The following is a 19,357-nucleotide window of genomic DNA, read 5'->3' as shown; positions in this document are numbered from 1 at the left end:
AAAGAGATGTTTTTGCCATTTTCCTAAATGTTGGGAAAGTGGGAATTCAGGGGAGTGAATTCAATCTGGTATGCAGAACTCTCTGCTGTATACCAGATTGATAAACTTGTGGCAATGCGGGCCTTAGTGAAGTACCCAGTCAGGTTAATAAAAGGAAAGTTGGTCCCTTAGATAATCAGACTTACCTTTGAAAGTAACCTTAAACTGTATTTGATAGACATTTGTCAGCTCATGCAGCTTTGCAATCTAGCTACAGCATTTTGCATTAGCAGCAATTTCTGGTCATTTTTCAGAGATAGCCTTCTCAGAGCACATTGCGGTAGTCAGGTAGAATTATAACCAAGTACAAATAAGAGTTGCCAAGTACAATATGCTCAAGAAGAACCAAAGGTGATGCATTAGCTATAGTTGTGCAAATATACATGTTCTCAACCACTGATAATTGTCAAGCATTATTGCATGATAGTTTGGTCCTGAACAGATGTTACCTTTGGCTGAGATGTCTCGTCTTTGTTGTTCATATGATAAGCTACTTGTTTCTAGAAGATAAGGTTTCTAGTTACCCATATGTGAGAAGCACTTAGAGATCTCAGTGAAGAAAAAGAGTTGATTATCTGTTGCTAGGGATCTTGAAGACATCATCTGTGCATTCACACAACCCACCCACCTCCACCTTTCTAGTGACTATTTTGGATAAATTCTGGTGCTTCTTTTACCTGCTGTATTGTCTCGGGAAAGTAGAAGAAAAACCTCAAGCATGAACAGCAAAGCTTCTTTCCTGCCAAAATATTTTTCACTTTTGGAAAATTTCCAAGAAAGACTGTGTGAATGCACATATGACCATTCAGAGAGCCAATTACAGGTAAGCAACCTGTTCGCTATGTAATGAACTACATACAGGGTAGTAATTTGCCTGAAAGGTTCAGTAAACAGAATGGATCTTCTGACAAAAACATTGCAAAGGTTTTTACTGTAAAAAAAATACTTTGGCTTTCTATTTCTAGACAATTTTTCATTGAAGGTATGCCTACAACATTAGTACTTATAACTAAAATTTTAAAATTTAGTTAATATGCCACGTAGTATACTTGTTAAGCTAGTTTATACATTATAAATCTGTACAGGAGACTGCCACAAAACAGTAAGCTAAAATATTGAGTGGGTCTTAGGGGTAGGATCTAAATTCCCAAACTCCAAATCATAATTTTGAGTGTTGCTTTCCCTTTCAAGTATTCATTTTACAGAAGGCAAACTGGGTGTATGCATCATTGACTCATCCCTCACTTCCCTCTTTCTTTAGTCAACTGGCCCCATTCCAGCAGCTTTCTCTGTGTATCAATTATTCTTTCCTTCCCAAACATTAATGTGTGGCTCAGCTCCCATAGCTGCATGTGTTACAACCTCCAAATGCTTGGTTTTCCATTTCTAGAGGAAATCTGTTCTATTCATGTTGTGCCTCTACTTCTTCTCATTTGATTGGCAGTCAAAGGTAAAGGCCAGGACATTGTCCAGGGTGAATGTAGGCATTTATATTGCAGCAGCTCAGCGAAAAACAGAAACCGTCCAGGAAAGTCATTTTATTTTGGTGAATACGTGGGGAGGAGGTGTAAATCAAGAAATTCGGCATGGAGAGAAACAGAGAGCATTAATGTTCTGTAGAACTTTCCTCCATGAAATTGGCAACAACCTCTTTATGGCCAAAAGCCACAGTTTACCTATGGGATGGTTCAAGTCTAGGAATAATTTCATAAGTTTAGTAACCTTTCATTTTTAATCCTTATATGCCCATTTTAGAGCTTAGACTACAATTTTCATGCATTTCCTCTTCAAAATAGGTAGAAATCAGACCACTGGTTTTGAGCCATTGGATCTGAGGACCACAAAAAAGAGGAGTAGCTCTGATGCTGTAGGTTATCTGCCCCTGACATAAATGTTCAACTTTTGTTCCCTACATCGTTTTAAGTTTGTATAGTACTAATTAAATGCTTGTCAATCAAATACTATATTCTGAGGAGTTACATAAATGCTGCCGATTGAAAAATGTACGACATGTACTGGTTGATGTAACGGTGGCAACCATTTTCATAGGAACTCAAATCTATACTGTAGTTTTTTAATGAACTGAGATATAATTTTCAAATAATAAACATTGTGCATGGTTTCACCACATTTAAATGGAAATCTATGAAATGACTTGATTGCTCTATTAATCTAACATTTATGATTGTTTTGAAAAACAGAGGTTATAGCCCCAGTAGTTCATGAATGGGTGATTTAAAAGACCCATCTCTGGTTGTCAGAGAAAATAATATGGACTACATAGACAATTTCTTTGACCTGATATAGGTATAGTGATATATTCTTTTGACTTAGTTCTGGATTATCATTGTGCACATACATGTAATCCCTGACACAGGTTGAGGTGTTTATCATGTTAAGACTTGGCTGATGATGCTAATTTAAGTACAGTTCCTACTTGTAAACACACTGAATTGGTTGATCCAAGTAATATTCCTTTTTCTGTTCCTCTCTTGCATCCATTATATGTTTTGTGGAAAAGATGTGTTTGCATATAAGAACTTCTCCCTGTTTTTTTAATTATTTGTACTGTGATGTGCATACTGTGTCTGTTATGTCTTTTTTATGTCTGTGTGTTTTCATTATTTTCTCTTCGTCACTCATTTGCTTTCTTTTTCTCTCTCACCCAACAGTCTAGTCTGTTAGACTGCCTCCCTCAGTCTTGCTTAAGTGCCTGCAGTTGTTTGATGTCATGGACGATCAAGGTATCAAGCCCCCTCCAGAATCACCCAGCTGTAATATCCGCAGCCTGATGCTGTTGTCACATTAGAGTATCCTCTTCTTAACAGTGCTCTTATTTTAAAATTTCTCCTGCTGCTTTGTGTCATGTCACAGGGAAAAATACTGTGCAGTAACACTAAATTCTCTATTCCTTTTTAAAACATTATTTCATTTCTTGGCAAATTTGAACCTTTTTTTGCTATTCTGTTTTCTTCCTGTTTTCTAAATGGGCATTGTGGAAAGTTACTAATGTTCAGAAAGTGTTGTACATTTTGTCATAAAATTGAATTTCCAAACTAATTTAAGTACAAAACTTTCTTAAAACCTTTAATGTAAGAATGAACAGTGACAAACTCCTAGGGCAGGAGTCTTCAAACTCGGCCCTTTTATGACTCATGGACTTCAACTCCCAGAATTCCTCAGCCAGCATGCCTGGCTGAGGAATTTTGGGAGTTGAAGTCCATGAGTCATAAAAGGGCCGAGTTTGAAGACCCCTGTCCTAGGGTCTTGCTAACTCATACATCTTACAGAAGGACCTTAGGCAGCTTCCATTTTCGACAATCTCTAAATCCTTCTCTGAATTTGATTGCAAGAAATCAAAATATTCATATGTCATTTTGAGACTTGAATGACTCTTTTTTAATATACATAGGCATCATATATATATGATGTGAGCCGGACGTGTCACAAGGAAACCGCACCCACCCCATTGCTGGCAATGGGGAAAAAGCTCTGATATGTCGCGCGACGTCACATGATGTCTCGAGTTTGACATGTCTAGTATAGAGATAACAGGAAAAAAAAGATGTTATTGTTGCTTTGTACAATTCTTGTGCTATAATTGTAAATTTCACAAAAGAAAAGGTAATGAGAAAGCTGTTGCTTAAATGTTTTCTAAATTTGGAATTTCTAAGAAAAACATTAGTGATAGTGATAAGAACATAGCCCTGCTAGATTAACTCAATGCCCATCCTAATCCATAATTATGTTTCACATAGTCAATAGGATGTTCATACCACAACATAGAGACTATCTTCTATCATTGTTCCTCTGCAATTATATATTTTGAAGCATACTGCCACCTTTCAGTGGAAAGCATACTGCCCTCATTAAATCTTAAGACTAATAGTCTTTGATAGACACGTCCTCCATGAATTTATTCAGTCCCCCTTAAAGTCCATCTTTCAATTCTGTGATAATGAATGAAGAAGCAGAAGACCAACCAGCTGGATTCATGACTGACTAACATTCAGGTTCCTCTTAAATCTTTTAAAATAGCCAAACATTTGCTGTTGCTTGGAACAGATTTTTGTTTAAATGAGTAGCTTTACATTCTGAAAAAGAATACAGTGGTGCTTAAAAGTTTGTGAACTCTTTTGAATGTTCAATATTTCTACAGCAATATGACATCTGTTTGTCTAGTTTTAGAACTTTTTTGGAGAACAGATCACGTTTTAGGTCATATTTATGTAGGAATATTGAAAAATCAAGAGAGTTCATAAACTTTTAAACACCATTGTACAAAGATAAATACAACTTTAATATATGTTAGTGTCAACATTTATTGATATGACTGCAATATGCAATGAACTTTGCATGAAAGAAATTTTGATTTAAAGAGAGCCCAAATTAAAATATAGTTTTATGTGCTACATCATCCTTTCTTTGATAAGACTGTGTAAGACAGATGCACTAAGAAATCTATATAAAGCAAAGAAACTAAAAATACATAGGATTAAGACTACAATTTTGCAAGGCACAGTTCCTGAATTTAGTTTGACAGTCCAAGTAGATTTCTTGAATATGGAATTGGTTTGTTATTCTCTTCTGGGAAAATTTTCAGCTTCCCAGCCTAGCATAAAGCCTGGGGTTTCCTGATTGTTTTCCATCCAAATATTAAGCATACCTTTTTTAATTCTGTCAAGTTTAACTAGGTACTTTAGATAAAAATGCACGTTGTTCAGTTGGATATGCTCCAATTAAATGTGCATAGTATTGCTGTGTAAGGGAATTAAATTATTAACTATACAGTGAATAAATGAAATAAATGCAAAATATACAATTTTTTCAATAGAAAGGCTCTACTTTTGCATCTTCTTTTAGTTTCTGGAGTTTTTCTACTCATTGATGTGTAGAATCTTTGTATAATGGTTATAGGCATTTTCCTATTAAATTCCCTCATTTAGTATGTACTGGATTGAATGATTGATGATTGATTCATTACATGTCCCTGGAGACAGAATATAAATGTACAGGAGGCTTCTTGTATGCTACAGTGATAAGGAATGAGTGGAGTGAAACGATCGTACAGAATAATTCCTGATACCCAAAAGTCTTTTGTCTAGTTTTATTTGTTCCAATAATCTCATACTGGATTTAAATTTCACTCTCTGAAAATATTAAGAATTCTAGAATTGAAATTTTAGGACATTTAATAATAGATAATGCCAGTGCATTACTTCAGCTGCTACAAGCAGTTGCAATAACACTGAAACTGTTTCTCAGCAATGTTCAGATTGGAATGACCTAGAAAAATACCTTTCCTATTTGTTAATGCTAGGACCCCAGGTGGGATTTGGTGTACTAAAAGTAGTGGCTGCTTTGACTGAATCAAAATACTTTAGTACATTAAATATTAAAAAATATTAAAACATTTTTATTAGAAGAGAGCAATACCTATTTAACTGTTCAGTGGCAAATAATGAAATGAGAAATTCATTTTTTTCTGCTGGTAAATACCTTGGTATTTTGTTCTGTGGATCCATCATAGATTTCCATCTTTGTCAGCAAACTTGTTATATTAAATATTATAAGAGCTCTTAAACAGTATTTTTATAGCTGTATGGTCCCCCTTTCCCAACGAAAGTATAGTTCACTATTTAGTATATGCAATTTTATTTCTTTTCATATTTGAAAAAAATTAAATTCAGGGTCATCATCTTATGACAGTTGCTAATTTTTACATTGTTAATCAGTATGTTTATGATTATGTTGAAATATGTTGCTGTGGCTTATCACATAGTAGCACCATACTTGAAGTATTATTTCATTCTCAGTGAACCCAACACAGAAGAAATATCGCTTTTGGCTATTATTACATAATAAATAACAATCCATTCTACTATTTCTATCTTGCACTCAAAAATGAAGGGTTTCTTATTCTTATGCATTATGTACGTATTCTTTTCTGCCAGTTATATAATTTCAAAATCAGCACTAGCCTGAGAAAATTTTAAAAAATCAGTTTATTGTAAGGCTATCCTGGAAGTAAGCAGTAATTCATGATTTACTGTTAAGATGTTTGTATGACTAAGATGGCTTTGCTTTGGTGCAGCTTCATAATGTGTACCTTTTTTTCCCACCAAGGCGTCTGTCATATTTCAGAAAAACACACTTCTAAGGGATTAAAAAATGGATATAGCATTTATTGTTCAAGTGGCCCTTGCTTAATTACAATAATTGGGACCAGAATTTTCATCACTAAAAGATGTGAACATAAAGCACAATATCATATCATTGTATTGTTTAGAGACGACAGTCCCGCCAATCACTAGGAGGACCTCGCATGATCACAACTTTTGACTTGCTACTGGCTTTCCCATTGACTTTGCTTGTGGGAAGCTGGCAGGGAAGGTTGCAGGTCATGTGACCATGGGACACTGACAGTCAGAAATCTTAGTAGGAACTTATGGAGGGGTGTGTGTGTGTGTGTGTGTGTATGTATGTAGGTCTTGGCGTATTCGGGTCTTTTCCCTTGTAAGATTGAGGGTGTCTTGGCAACATATGTATGTGTGTGTGTGTCTATATGTATGTATATGTGTGTATATATAATATATATATATGTGTGTGTGTGTGTGTGTGTGTGTGTGTGTGTATGTATGTGTGTATATATATATATATATATGTATATGTATGTATGTATGTAGTATGTTTAATGTTTGAGTATCACAGTTGTGATGATTTATGATGAAATATTCATAAATAAGCAAGACTCTAAGAGGGTATTAAGTATTTATGTTCTCACTGAAGTCATTCTCAACTTTTGACAGAGTTTTAACCCAAACTGACATAATAAGCTGCATTCCTTGATTTGTAGTTTGTCCATTGCATTTATTATAAAATTCCTACAAATATATGTTAACATACTTTTGAGATGGACTTTGATATATTCTTAGCTTTCTTATATAACAAATGCTGTCATTTAGTCAAATTAATGTTACAATGGACATTTATAAAATCTTAAGAATGTATTAACTGTTGAGAGTACAATAATAAAGGTTGCACAGTAGTTTCAATATCTTCAATATTCAATATCTTCTCAAGTGTTCATAATCTGTGATACTGCAACTTTCTTTCTCCAAAGATACTTTGTTGTTGTGATTAAAAATGGAGTATGCTATTCCATGATGAAATGCAAAACGATGGCTTTTCTAAAAAAAATCATACATTACTGTTGCTGAAGTTAATGTTAATCAAATTTAAAAATAAAAATAAGAAGGCTCCAAATGAGTTTGCTTTAGAATACTTCCAGAAAGTGAAAATATTGCAGAAAAATTAACCTATCGCTTTATAGACTTGCAATTGTCTGTGTCTTTAAGTATGAATATAGAATTCTCTTAATATGCTAATAAATGAATGGTTACATATTTGATTACTTTCTTACTAAAATGCTTTAGTAAGAAATTGAACCATGGATTACACTTGGTTTGGCTATTAAAAATCTTCCGCAAAACTGTCATAAGAAATTGAGTTAGATGTCCAAAACATTTTTTCAAATTCTGTCACAATGTCTTGTTCACATAAGAACTGCTTTATTTAAAATAAGGTAATGTGTTGCTGGAAAAATGTCTAATTTATCTTTTTGCTGCAATTTTGTAAAGCAAATTTCATAAAATCCCTACAATTGATGATATACTGGGTTTTTTTTATAGTGTTCGACTCCTTCTCCTGAGGAGGAGAAGCTCATTCCTGTCAAAAGACCCAAAACACCAACTTCTGATGAATTGTCTGACATCAACACTCAGACAAATTGGACCAAATCACTTCCATTGCCAACTCCAGAGGAGAAGATGCGACAACAGGCTCAAGCAGTCCCAACTGATGTTATCCCTATTAATGTAACAGGTAGGCTTTTAATTTTATGGATTTATGGCATCTCTTTATGATATTTAGAGCCAAAACATACCTTTATATAAAGTACTGGTTATGTTAAATAATGATAACAGATGATAAGCATCAGGGCCTTTAACTATTACAGTAACAGAATTCTCTTCCCTTCATGTTGAATGATTAAATATGCTGAAAATGCTGAAATGTTATACTTCCAAACTTTCTATAGTGTAATCTTTGTTCCTTAATGATGTTTTTCATAATAATGTTTCTTAAGATGCTAGTTTTTAAAGAGATTTATTTTTAAAATATCTACCTCATTTCATTCACTACCAAATATGTTTTGTAGTAGCATACATATCATTATGAAATAATATTTTTAGTACATAAAATGATGAGTAAGGCCTAATGACCTGAAATAAAATTGACTGAGACTGCTGTCCCATAATAAAAGAATTTAAAACTGAAGTATGATTGTTCTCTAAGGCAGACAAAGCAGAATAATTAGCAAGCCTTCATTTTCTCTAGAATTATTAAGCAAGAAAAAAAAGCAGGGAGAAGAAAAAAATTAACCTGTAAAGGCCCTAAAACCTGTTCATCAAGAATCTGAAAAAGATTATAGAAGAAGATTGCAGGGATAGCTGAATTAGGCTTTTTAAAAATATGATAGGTTAGGCCATAATTCAGGAAGTTGATGCAAAAAAAGAAACAATCATTATTTCCGGTTTTCCATATAGTCTATAGCTACGTAGGACTGTTTCTGATCCTTAGAAAACACGATCAAAAAATTGAAAACTGAATTCTTTTTTTTTTTAGCAAGGGATTCGTCATTCTTATTCCATCTGGGTTTTGTTCTTTCCTGCTTAAAAAGGAGTGTCAGACTCAAGGCGCTATTTTTGAATTGCAATCACTTGTTAATCTACAAGATCAGTTAAACCAACTAATTTTTTTCATTACTAGTCAATTAACAGGTGTTTTCTTTTTTCCAACGTGGTGACTAATATCTGCTTAACTATATTATTAGTTAACTATATTATTATTAAAATTTTAATATAATTCAGCGATCAGAGTGCAGTTAAAAACATGTGAAAGAAAGAAATAGATAAAATAGAAAGCCACGTACAATAGAAAAAAAATGTTTGTGGAGATTAAACGGTTAATGCAAACCAATAAATGGGGTTTTTCACCTCTTGTTTTCTGCCTTCTTCAAAATGTATGGTTGTATTCAGTTGGATCTTCTTTGTTGATATAGTCATGCCCTCCACTGAATCTCCTCAGTTGTGCAGTCTCTGCATGACTTCCAGATCTGCTCTGGATATGTAAAGATCCTTCCAGATATGAGAAGCACATGATATCAAAAGGACAAAGAAATTTGGGAGAGTCCTGCTTGTTAGCGGAAGTATCCTCCCACAGTCATGGGTACAGACAAGACCAAAAAAAAACATGTTAGTCAAAAACATTTAATAGGGAAGATTAAATGTTTAATCCTATGTGACCCACAAAAAGATAGACACAGGGATAAAAAAATGGACCAGAGATTAATGTGATCCTAAAACAGAAAGACTTCAACTCTGCTAAAGTGTTCATTTTTCATGCTTTATGGCTATTTATATGTGAGTAAGTACACAAAGATTGCGCTATAAATTTGTCCTCCCAAATATTTTCTTTCTTGATAAAATATCATTTTCAGGTTAAGAGAATAAATATATCATAAAATATATGTCTCTGGTCTGTGTGAGATATGAGGACTAGGTCACAAGAATCTATTGATTGTTCTTGCATAGAAATATATTTATGTCAGTCTAGGCCAGGGGTCGGCAACCTAAAAAAGGAAAAGAGCCACTGGGAACCGGTTCCATCACAAATTAAAAAAAGTGGGAGCCGCGTGCGTGTGTCCATGCATGCGCATGCGCAAAAAAAGTTTTGCGCATGCGCAAAACGTTTTTTTGCGCATGCGCGGACTCACGCGGTTGCCATTTTTTAAAAAAGTGAGATGTAACCGGTTCCCGTTTGCCCGACGGCTTTCAGCAGCTTTGCAGACGGGCCGCGGGAGCTTCCTCAGAGAGCAGCGCCCCTGCCCATTCTGAGAGGTGCGCGCGCACCTCTCCGAACGACCGGAGGTGCGCGCGCACCTCCCCAAACCTTTGGAGAGGTGCGCGCGTACCTCCGCACGAACGGGCAGAGGTGCCGCTCTTTGAGGAAGCTGTAGCGGCCCGTCTCCGAAGCTGCCGCTTTCGGGCCGCTACAGCTTCCTCAAAGAGCGGCATCTCTGCCCGTTCGCGCGGAGGTACGCGCGCACCTCTCCAAAGGTTTGGGGAGGTGCACGCGCACCTCCGGTTGTTCGGAGAGGTGCGCGCGCACCTCTCAGAATGGGCAGGGGCGCTGCTCTTTGAGGAAGCTGTAGCGGCCCGTCTCCGAAGCTGCCGAAAGCGGCAGCTTCGGAGACGGGCCTCTACAACTTCCTCAAAGAGCGGCATCTCTGCCCGTTCGCGCGGAGGTACGCGCGCACCTCTCCAAAGGTTTGGGGAGGTGCGCGCGCACCTCTCCAAACGGGCGGTGCCACTCTCCATTTGGAGAGGTGCGCGCGCACCACTGCCCGTTCAAAGAGGTGCGCGCGCACCGGGCGGCTGGGAGCCGCAGGTTGCTGACCCGTGGTCGAGGCCAGCCACAATGGATTTTATTACAATAAAATATTAATATTAATATTGCTGAACTAATATCAACTTTAAATGTCTTATATAAAAATTAAAAGCCTGTAAAATAAAATTAATTAATAATAGACATCATATTTCACTTGTGTGCAGCACATAATGCTGTTGTCCTACCTTTAGTTTCACCTGTCAGTGCTCTTCTAATAAGATAAATTTTAGTACTAAAAACTTTATATGAATGTACTGAAGTCTTAACAGGAGGAGCTGCTGACTTGTTATCAGCTTTGGGAATAAGCAGGAATTTAACTTGCTTTGGACACAATGTACAATGTGGGATATACATGATGTAGTTACACTTTTCCAGAGACCAGCAACTTTTGCTGTTTTTAACACTGTTGTGTGTCTCTGGATGCGGTTTTACCCAAATACTTGGAAAGGGAGTAGGAGATGTTACTTGGTGCTTGTTGTCTCAAGTAAAAGAAAAAAGCCTTTATTTGCTTACATATAACAGGCTTCATTGGGTTGCTCCTCGATTAGCAAATGAAATTTAAACCGCTCTGTATAAATGTAAATTACAGCAAAAAGAAGTGGCTCAGAAATCCATATGAAAAAATTGTGGAATGCAAATTAAAGATAAACCATTTTCACCCACAATTTTCCTAAGAGGTTTAATTTAGAGGATGTGTTAGACAAGCTCAAGTAGTACCTTACTCATCTACATGAACATTTTATAAAATGGCCACTTATAACACCATTCTGATTGATGATAGGAAACTGAAGACTGAATGAGAATGCTAGTGAAAAAAGGAACAGTAAAATGAGCCTCATTACTGTGGTTATACACAGTTGTTATCTAATCCTCTGAACATTCTCTCTGGTTTGCAAAGTCTGATACTGATATAAATTGGGATGAGGTATAGAGTAGACAACTGTAGTGCTACTTTTATGAGAATAGAGTGGCTTTTGGCACTTCTTCCAAGAGCCAATTTAATGACTAACAACATTGGCACATCTGAGGGATTTTTTGGGGTAGTTTTTGCAGTATGGGATGGAGTACTGCTGTTCAAAGAAAAGCAATAATGTAAGAGGCTCCCTGGAATGTTGAACATTGCAGGGTTGATGGTCTGAAACACTTAATCTGTTCAACTGCAAATGCTCCTTTACTCCTAAGATTAGAGAGGCTCCCTCTAACAAGAACAGGATGTCTTTGGGTTCACATACAACATCATCTTCTCAAAACACAAAAATTTTGTCCATGCAATTGAAGATGAAAGAGTTACCTTTAGTCTGTTGCTATAATCCAGAAAATATTCATGTCTAGAGTTAAAACATCTCTTTTAAATCATTTCCATATCCCATGTTTTCCTTAAATCTGATCTGGTGAATCGACCTGATCTAGGGAGGATCCATAAACAGCACCTTCTAGCATATGCTAAAGATACTTTTCAGTGAGAAATAACTTGGCTAGTCAGAAATGCAAAATACGGAACAGTTCAAATACCTGTATTTCCTTTTTGCTAGAGTGAAGACAAGATGAAAGAACATAAATTTAGTTTTCTGAAAATTTTAAATATTTTGTGAATACAAACAAAAACCGAAATGTGAAGTATATTTGATTTGTAATCTATCTGAAAGAATAAAAACAAGAGCAGAATGTAAACATGGCTAATGACAAATAGTCAACTTGTTAACTCACTGAAAAAAAATGGAAAGGTCTATAGCTATCTGACCTGGAGTACTGCTGTTGGGTCCATTATGATGCAGCACACAGTCAACTATAAGGCTTACTTCTGTTACATGCAACATGAATCATCTTAAATTACTTAAACTTCATTTTGATTCAAGGGGTTCCGCAAATATGGCATCCACTGGTGATAAACATAGCTGAGATTTCAAGTGGAAAAGCAATTCATTATAATTATAGTTTGTTTATCCATATGCAGTGATGCTATGGATTAGTATGCTTTTTTGTGAATGATCAGAATGAAATGGAGTATATTATCTTTTTGATCAGAGATAGCTGATTTAATAAAAAATATTCCTAATTCCATGAATAGGCAAACACACCTATGTATTATTTTCAAGACTTACAGAATTATACAGTTATAAACAAGTCATTTTTGACAACATGCAGTCATATACTGTACAGTTTGGTATAATATGTAACTTAACTATATGTATATGTATCTCAGAAGTTTTCCTAAATCATTTTTACTTGAAAATCCATTTTTGGTTGTGCTGATTAGGTCTTAATTTGGTTTAGGATGCTGTGTAAACACTATGGTTTACATGTCTATATTTATGACTTACAGTGTTTTGTGAATCCAACAAGTTTTAACAGATTCTACTAAACGTGACTGAGTACAAGGGTCAGCAACATTTTTTAGTGCTGACACCTGATAACCCAGGCATTCTTCTTGCTAACCCCAGATTATCCAAAAATCACAGGAGATCAAATCACCAAGAGATTATCCATATAGGCATTTAATTTTTTACATTTTAAGCCTTACAGTTGCAGAGTGCTGTATCTGTTCCTGCTTTGTATGACCGTGCTAACATCATATATTAATGCTTTTTCTTCATTTCTACTATAAGCAAGTGGAAGAAAGTGCATGATGTCAGCGTGCTTGAAAATAATGGTGCTTTGCTTGTTCTACTGTACATCAGGGGAGAATTTTGACCGCCAAGCCAGCATACGGAGGTCTTTGATTTACACAGACAGTGTGGTAAGGCGGCCGAAGAAAATGAAAAGGAGAAAGACTATTACAGGAATCCCTGACAACATCCAAAGAGAGCTAGGTATGGCTCATCAGAACTGTATTCCATTTCAATTAATTGCTTATCGTAACTAAACTCATAACATTTAATTGCGCTTATGAAACCAATACAGTCTGATAGCCTCTTAAAAGTTCCAGATGAATGTATGGCTGATCACTAAGAAAGAATAGTGAGTGCATTCTTTATATTATTATTTTTCTCTCACCAAGAAATTAAAATTCCCATTTCACCCTGGAAATGCTGCAAGGGAATGCAATAAAAAACCATTGTAGATGCTGTCACTAGTGGACTAGGGGTTTTCAGTAGTAACCATTTCCTAATTTTCAAGGCCATTTCACAGATGATAGTTTTCCTCCAGAAAATTTCCCATTTCTGAGTGTGTGTTGAATGAATACATACATTTCTATTATACGGTACATAGAAAGGCCATCTAAGTAGGAAAGCTTTAATGTGAAAATTATAGTTTTTATTGAATAGGCATTAAGTACAATAATATAACTTGCCGGTTTTATTGTTACCTAAACATTTCTCCAAGTTCTAACATATAATGTGGATCATTTTGTTACAGTTATTCTACTAACTATATCTCCCTTTTTAAAAGTAAAATACAGGTAGTCCTCGATTTACAACAGTTCATTTAGTGACTGTTCAAAGTTAACAACAGCACTGTAAGCACATGCTTACAACCGGCCATGTGATCAAAATCCAGATGCTTGACAACTGGTACCTATTTATGACAACTGCAGTGTCATACTGTCACCTTCTGCACCTTCCTGACAAGCAACGTAAATGGAGAAGACAGATTTACTTAGCAATCGTGTTACTAACTTAACAACTGCAGTGAATCACCTAACAATTGTGGCAAAAATGTTCATAAAATGGGGCAAAATTCATTTAACAACTGTCTCACTTAGCAACAGAAATTTTAGGCTCAATTGTGGTCATAAGTCGAGGATTACCTATAATAAGTCTTTAAAAATAAGATGCAGATTCAAGTATATATGACTATGTATTTAATCATTTATATAGCCACCCATCTCAATAATAAATACTTATGCTTTGTAATATTGTTTAATAATAATTTTATTAAACATTATAGTTAAAAAATAAAACCTAATACAAACTAAAAAGAAAAAAATAAGAAATAGAAAAATAGAAAACAAAGAAAAAATAAGACTATAGTAAAGAAAAGAAATATATAAATGTCTTCTCTCTCCATGAGAACAAGTATAAACAATTTTAGTAACTTGTCACTTTCTGTTAAAATACAACAAATTATCTCTTCTTATATTTCATATCTTATCTATATGATATATATGATATATCTGTAAGATATATATCTTGTCTTAAAACTTCGTTGTTCAGTTCTGATCAGCAAAAAGTCTGTTAAGAGTTACCAGAGATAATAGCATAGCTATTTTAATCTTAATCAAGTAAATCAACTTTATATTCCTTTCTCTTTTAACCATCTTGATCTTTAATTACTTCCAATAATGTCCTGGAACTTCTTTTTCTTTCCTTTCTTTCTTTGTCAGTTCTCACAGAATCTTTAACAAGTCTCTTTGTAAATCCAGTATAGGAAAGTTATTCAGGTTTCTTAGAAAAATGCAAGTCCCATTCAGCGTGTCCAGGAAAGGAGTTCTCTTCTATGCAAAGAATGGAGAAGGAGCTGCCTGCCCTTCTTCTGCTTAAAGACCCATGTGTTTATGCAATGACCACAACTGGAAGAGCTGGGATTGCAGTTGTCAAGCAAAATGGTCATATTGGTGTCTCACTTAATTACTGCAATGACTTAAGATTGAAATTCTGGACTCTGTTATGATTGTTAGGCAAGAACTACCTGCAAAATGCAGATATGCTTAAAGTGAATTTCTATGACCATTTCCCCCAAATATCCTTCAATAAATCCAACATTACATATTTTGCCCCATTCTGTATCATTAAAAGGTAAAGGTTCCCCCGCACATGCGTGCTAGTCATTTCCGACTCTAGGGGCCGGTGCTCATCTCTGTTTCAAAGCCAAAGAGCCAGCGTTTGTCCGAGGATGTCTCCGTGGTCATGTGGCCAGCATGACTAGACGCCAAAGGCGCACGGAACGCTGTTACCTTCCCACCAGAGTGATCCCTATTTTTCTACTTGCATTTTTACGTGCTTTCGAACTGCTAGGTGGGCAAAAGCTGGGACGAGTGACAGGCGCTCACTCTGTTATGCAGCACTCGGGATTCGACCCACCAAGCTGCCGACCTTCTGATCGACAAGCTCAGCGTCCTAACCCACTGAGCCACCGCGTCCCTTTTCTGTACCATTACATCATACTTAAGTGTTCTTCCCCTTTAATTGTAATTTTTGGTTCTGTTTGATTCCCTCTAGTATCCCACCTCCAAAGTCCCATCCTATTGTGCTTTTTTTAAGAGTTCAAAACAACAGCATTTTTTTCATGGAAAGGACTCTTATAATTAATTTCAAAAACATATTTAAAATTCATCTAGACCCTGAGCCCATTTATAACTTTCCAAAATCAACATTCTGTTTATTTATTAAAAACCTGTAGCTGCCCATCTTCTAACAAACTCTGAGTAGTTCCCAATCAAATGTTAAAACAGCATATAAAATCACATTAAAACTGCAAATTAAACAGATCAAAATATTATAAACATTATCACATGAACATGGACATGGTGCAAATTTTTGCAGTGGATGAAAGCAGTCTTTTTGAGGTCACTGTAGTTACAAATCATCGTTAAAGAAATGGTCATAAGATGAGGATTACCTGTAACATCATTTGAATGATACCATCAGTGAAGTTGGAAGTTTTTTTTGTTCTCACATAAAAAATTAATTTAAAAATTTTGTAGATGATAAAGCATTATTTGATTTGGGGTCTCAGACTAATTTTTGCAATGGCTTCATGCTTCATGCAAAGAACAACTGTACATATATCGAAACTGGAATTTCTAACAATTAAAAAAAATAAGAGAAGATGCTTATGTTTTTAGCAGAAATCAGTGCTAAATAAAGGTGAATATGAGCAAACAACTAAAACATTTAAATTACATCTACAGCTACATCCAATTGGTGCACACTTGGAATTTTGCTGCTCTCTGTCATCTCTTGAGATAGGTCCTCATGCAACATCGTATTTCATTTTTGAAGTGCTTCTAACTTCAACAGAGATAGGAGGAACTGAAGTTCACAAAATCCAATCCTTTCACACACAGTTAGCTACAGTGATTTTATAAATGAGAGCCTGTGATCACAATGTAGAGTTCTGCATGTGAAACACTACCTTTTTATTTTTCTTTCCTCTTCTGTTTACTTTCCCTGTGCTAGTAACTGTTCAATTTTCTGATGACCATTTACTTTCTAACCCATTTAGAATGTGCATTGCATATTGCATTGGAGAAAAGATAGCTTGTAATTGCCTTTTCCAAGATACACAGCCAGTGATCCATCCAGAGCTTCTAAGACCTACCACAGTGAAAGCTGAGCAGGACTTTTTAAAGCGCATGTTTAAATTACACAAGGTTACACAATCATACTTTTCATGTGTGTACATGTCTTCATCCTATTTGTTTTGCCAATGGAAAGGGATCTCTGGAGGAGGATAAAATTATTCGAACCAGGAAGTTATTTTTAAATTTCAAGAGTTAATATAAGAAACTCCAATTAAATGGACCTTATTTGGAGAATGAATGTTAAAATTAAAGAAAAAATAAATGCACAAACATAATACAGGTATGTTATACTTAATCATCAGGAATCAGTACTTGTATGACATATAAGAAAAGAACTGTATGCATGCATTGCCTAGAGAGTGATTAACAGTAAATTACAGTGAATATAATTTCATGTTCAGTCAAGAGGATAATTTATGAATGTAGAAAGTGAGAATGTGATTCAATCCTCAGATGTTGCCAGGAAAAAAATCTAAATCCATACACTAATAACAAGTTAAACAATTATTGTAATTACTCACTTCAGAAATGTCCTGCTAGATTAAATCAAAGCACATTTTAATCCAGGATTCTGCTCCTTAGACTGGCCAATCAGATGCCTCTGGAAGATATACCCTTTTTCAACTTCCCTGCCTCTACAAGTGGCAATCACTCAGCACCTTCATGTAGATGTTAAAAAGAGTGGAGAGAGTATTGACCCTGTGGGATGGCACAAAAGAGAGGCTGTGGGCTGGACCTATTAGTCCCTTACTGATTGGTACTGGCCTTAGCCAAGGGAACCAAACCAGCACAAAACTGCCTCAAACTGCCCCGCCTGACCCAAAAGATACCATGGTTGATGGTATCAAAGGCTGCTGAGAGATCAAGAGAACAAGGAAGGTTGCACTACGCCCACTCCACTCTTGTCAGACATCGTTGACATGAGTTCCAACTGGGAACAAATCCTAGTGACTTTGTCCATCAGGTGTTGAACAAATACCTCTGCAGGTCCTGAAGATGATTATCCGAGCCCCCCTGTCCCAAGAGGGACTAGGTGACCCAGAACAGGGCTGCAGGGTGATACCTTGTGGGCGCAATCATGGCAGAAAAGTAATGTGGTTTCACTTCTCTTACTGACATAAGGTAGGCCTTAATAGCAGCTGTAAGTCATGTCCAATCGGGAGTTATCCTTTGTTTCCATCCAGCAGTGCTCTAGGAGTCTCTTAACCTCTTTCAAAGCCCACTACTCCTCCATCAATCGTGGGGAGAGTCAGGAAGGATGAGTCAAGAGAGGCCACATAGGTGCAGTCTTGTCCAGAGCTGTTTTTCCAGGATATGCTACAAGGCTTCTGCAGGGTCATGCAGCAAACCCTCCGGGATGTCCTCCAGTTCCTCTAGAATCCATTAGGTCTATCAGTCATCAGGAAATGACTGCTTGAATGGGTCCAGCCTCCCTGCGGAGGGGTGTATGGCATCAGAGAATCTCAAGCATACCAGAGTATGATCTAACCATGACAGGGAAATAATTGTAGATCCCCCAACAGAGAATAGAATAGAATAGAATAGAATAGAATAGAATAGAATAGAATAGAATAGAATAGAATAGAATAGAATAGAATAGAATAGAATAGAATAGAATAGAATAGAATAGAATAGAATAGAATAGAATAGAATAGAATAGAATAGATTTGGCCAAGTGTGATTAGAAACACAAGAAATTTGTCTCCATACATAAGTTCTCAGCGTACATGCAAAACAACAAAGTAATAATAATCATAATAATGATACCGAGGAAATCATATCTGGTGTGTGACCACGGTACTTAGACTCGGGAGATCTGGGATAGGCCCACGGCCACCAATGTGGCTGTGAACTCATAGGTCGCTTCCAAGGCCATACTCAGAGTCATAAGTCTTGGGAACTCCAGCATCAACCTCGGAATGTCCTCCAGCAGCTAGGCAGGAGGTTGCTATGTAGTAAGAAAAATGGTACAGTAGCAACGTTCCCAACTGATCCCTTGAGCCCAGCTTTAGAATCAGGGTCTCACAACCAGAAACTTGGGGAGCAAGGCCCTGAGTTAGTTTACTCCTGGACGTTCTGGATTAATGTTATGTTCTGGGAGTTAGTTGAGGTAGTCTTTTTAATGTTCCTGCAAAGCACTAATTCCTCCTAGTACTCCAGGCAAGCCTATTGTTTGATCAAGATAATAGATTTTGTATCTCTTTTCCAATTCTGTACCACAACATATAAATGACACATCACTGTTGAACTCAAATGCATTTAGAATCAGGAAATCACTAGAATACAGTATCTACTGGAACCCAAATAATATTCTTTTATTTGGCTGCATAGAAAGCTTCAATTAATATTTTAATTTTTTAATGAATACTTCTAAATATATTTATTTCATGTTAATTTTGATTAAAAATCAGTATTAGGGTTTAAGTGTTGTTTTGTCATGAAGCACTGAATTCCTAAAAAAAGGGATTGCACAATTTAAGTAGAATAATGTTGGCATAAAATAATTTTTAATATTTTAAATGAATTTAGTAGGATTCATTCTTTTTGTGAGTGGAAACTTAATTA

The 19,357-nt window shown here is 36.0% G+C and overlaps 1 protein-coding gene across 6 annotated transcripts in view; it reads left to right on the top strand.

The window, feature by feature from the left end:
• The window catches only part of NHSL1 (NHS like 1), a 154,737-nt gene that overhangs the window by 125,435 nt on the left and 9,945 nt on the right, over positions 1-19,357 (top strand). For 5 of the 6 annotated variants that reach the window (XM_081340920.1, XM_081340916.1, XM_081340915.1 and 2 more), the window contains exons 4-5: positions 7,731-7,923; positions 13,227-13,358. In XM_081340920.1, coding sequence (XP_081197046.1) covers positions 7,731-7,923; positions 13,227-13,358 — 325 coding nt within the window. The remainder of the gene's footprint in view (positions 1-7,730; positions 7,924-13,226; positions 13,359-19,357) is intronic. The other variant, XM_081340918.1, reaches the window with a different exon arrangement.

This window comes from Vipera berus (assembly GCF_964194415.1).
Source record: "Vipera berus genome assembly, chromosome: 1".
Lineage (NCBI taxonomy): Eukaryota > Metazoa > Chordata > Lepidosauria > Squamata > Viperidae > Vipera > Vipera berus.
Note: the sequence above shows the minus strand (reverse complement) of the source record. Positions and strands in the feature narration are given on the sequence as shown.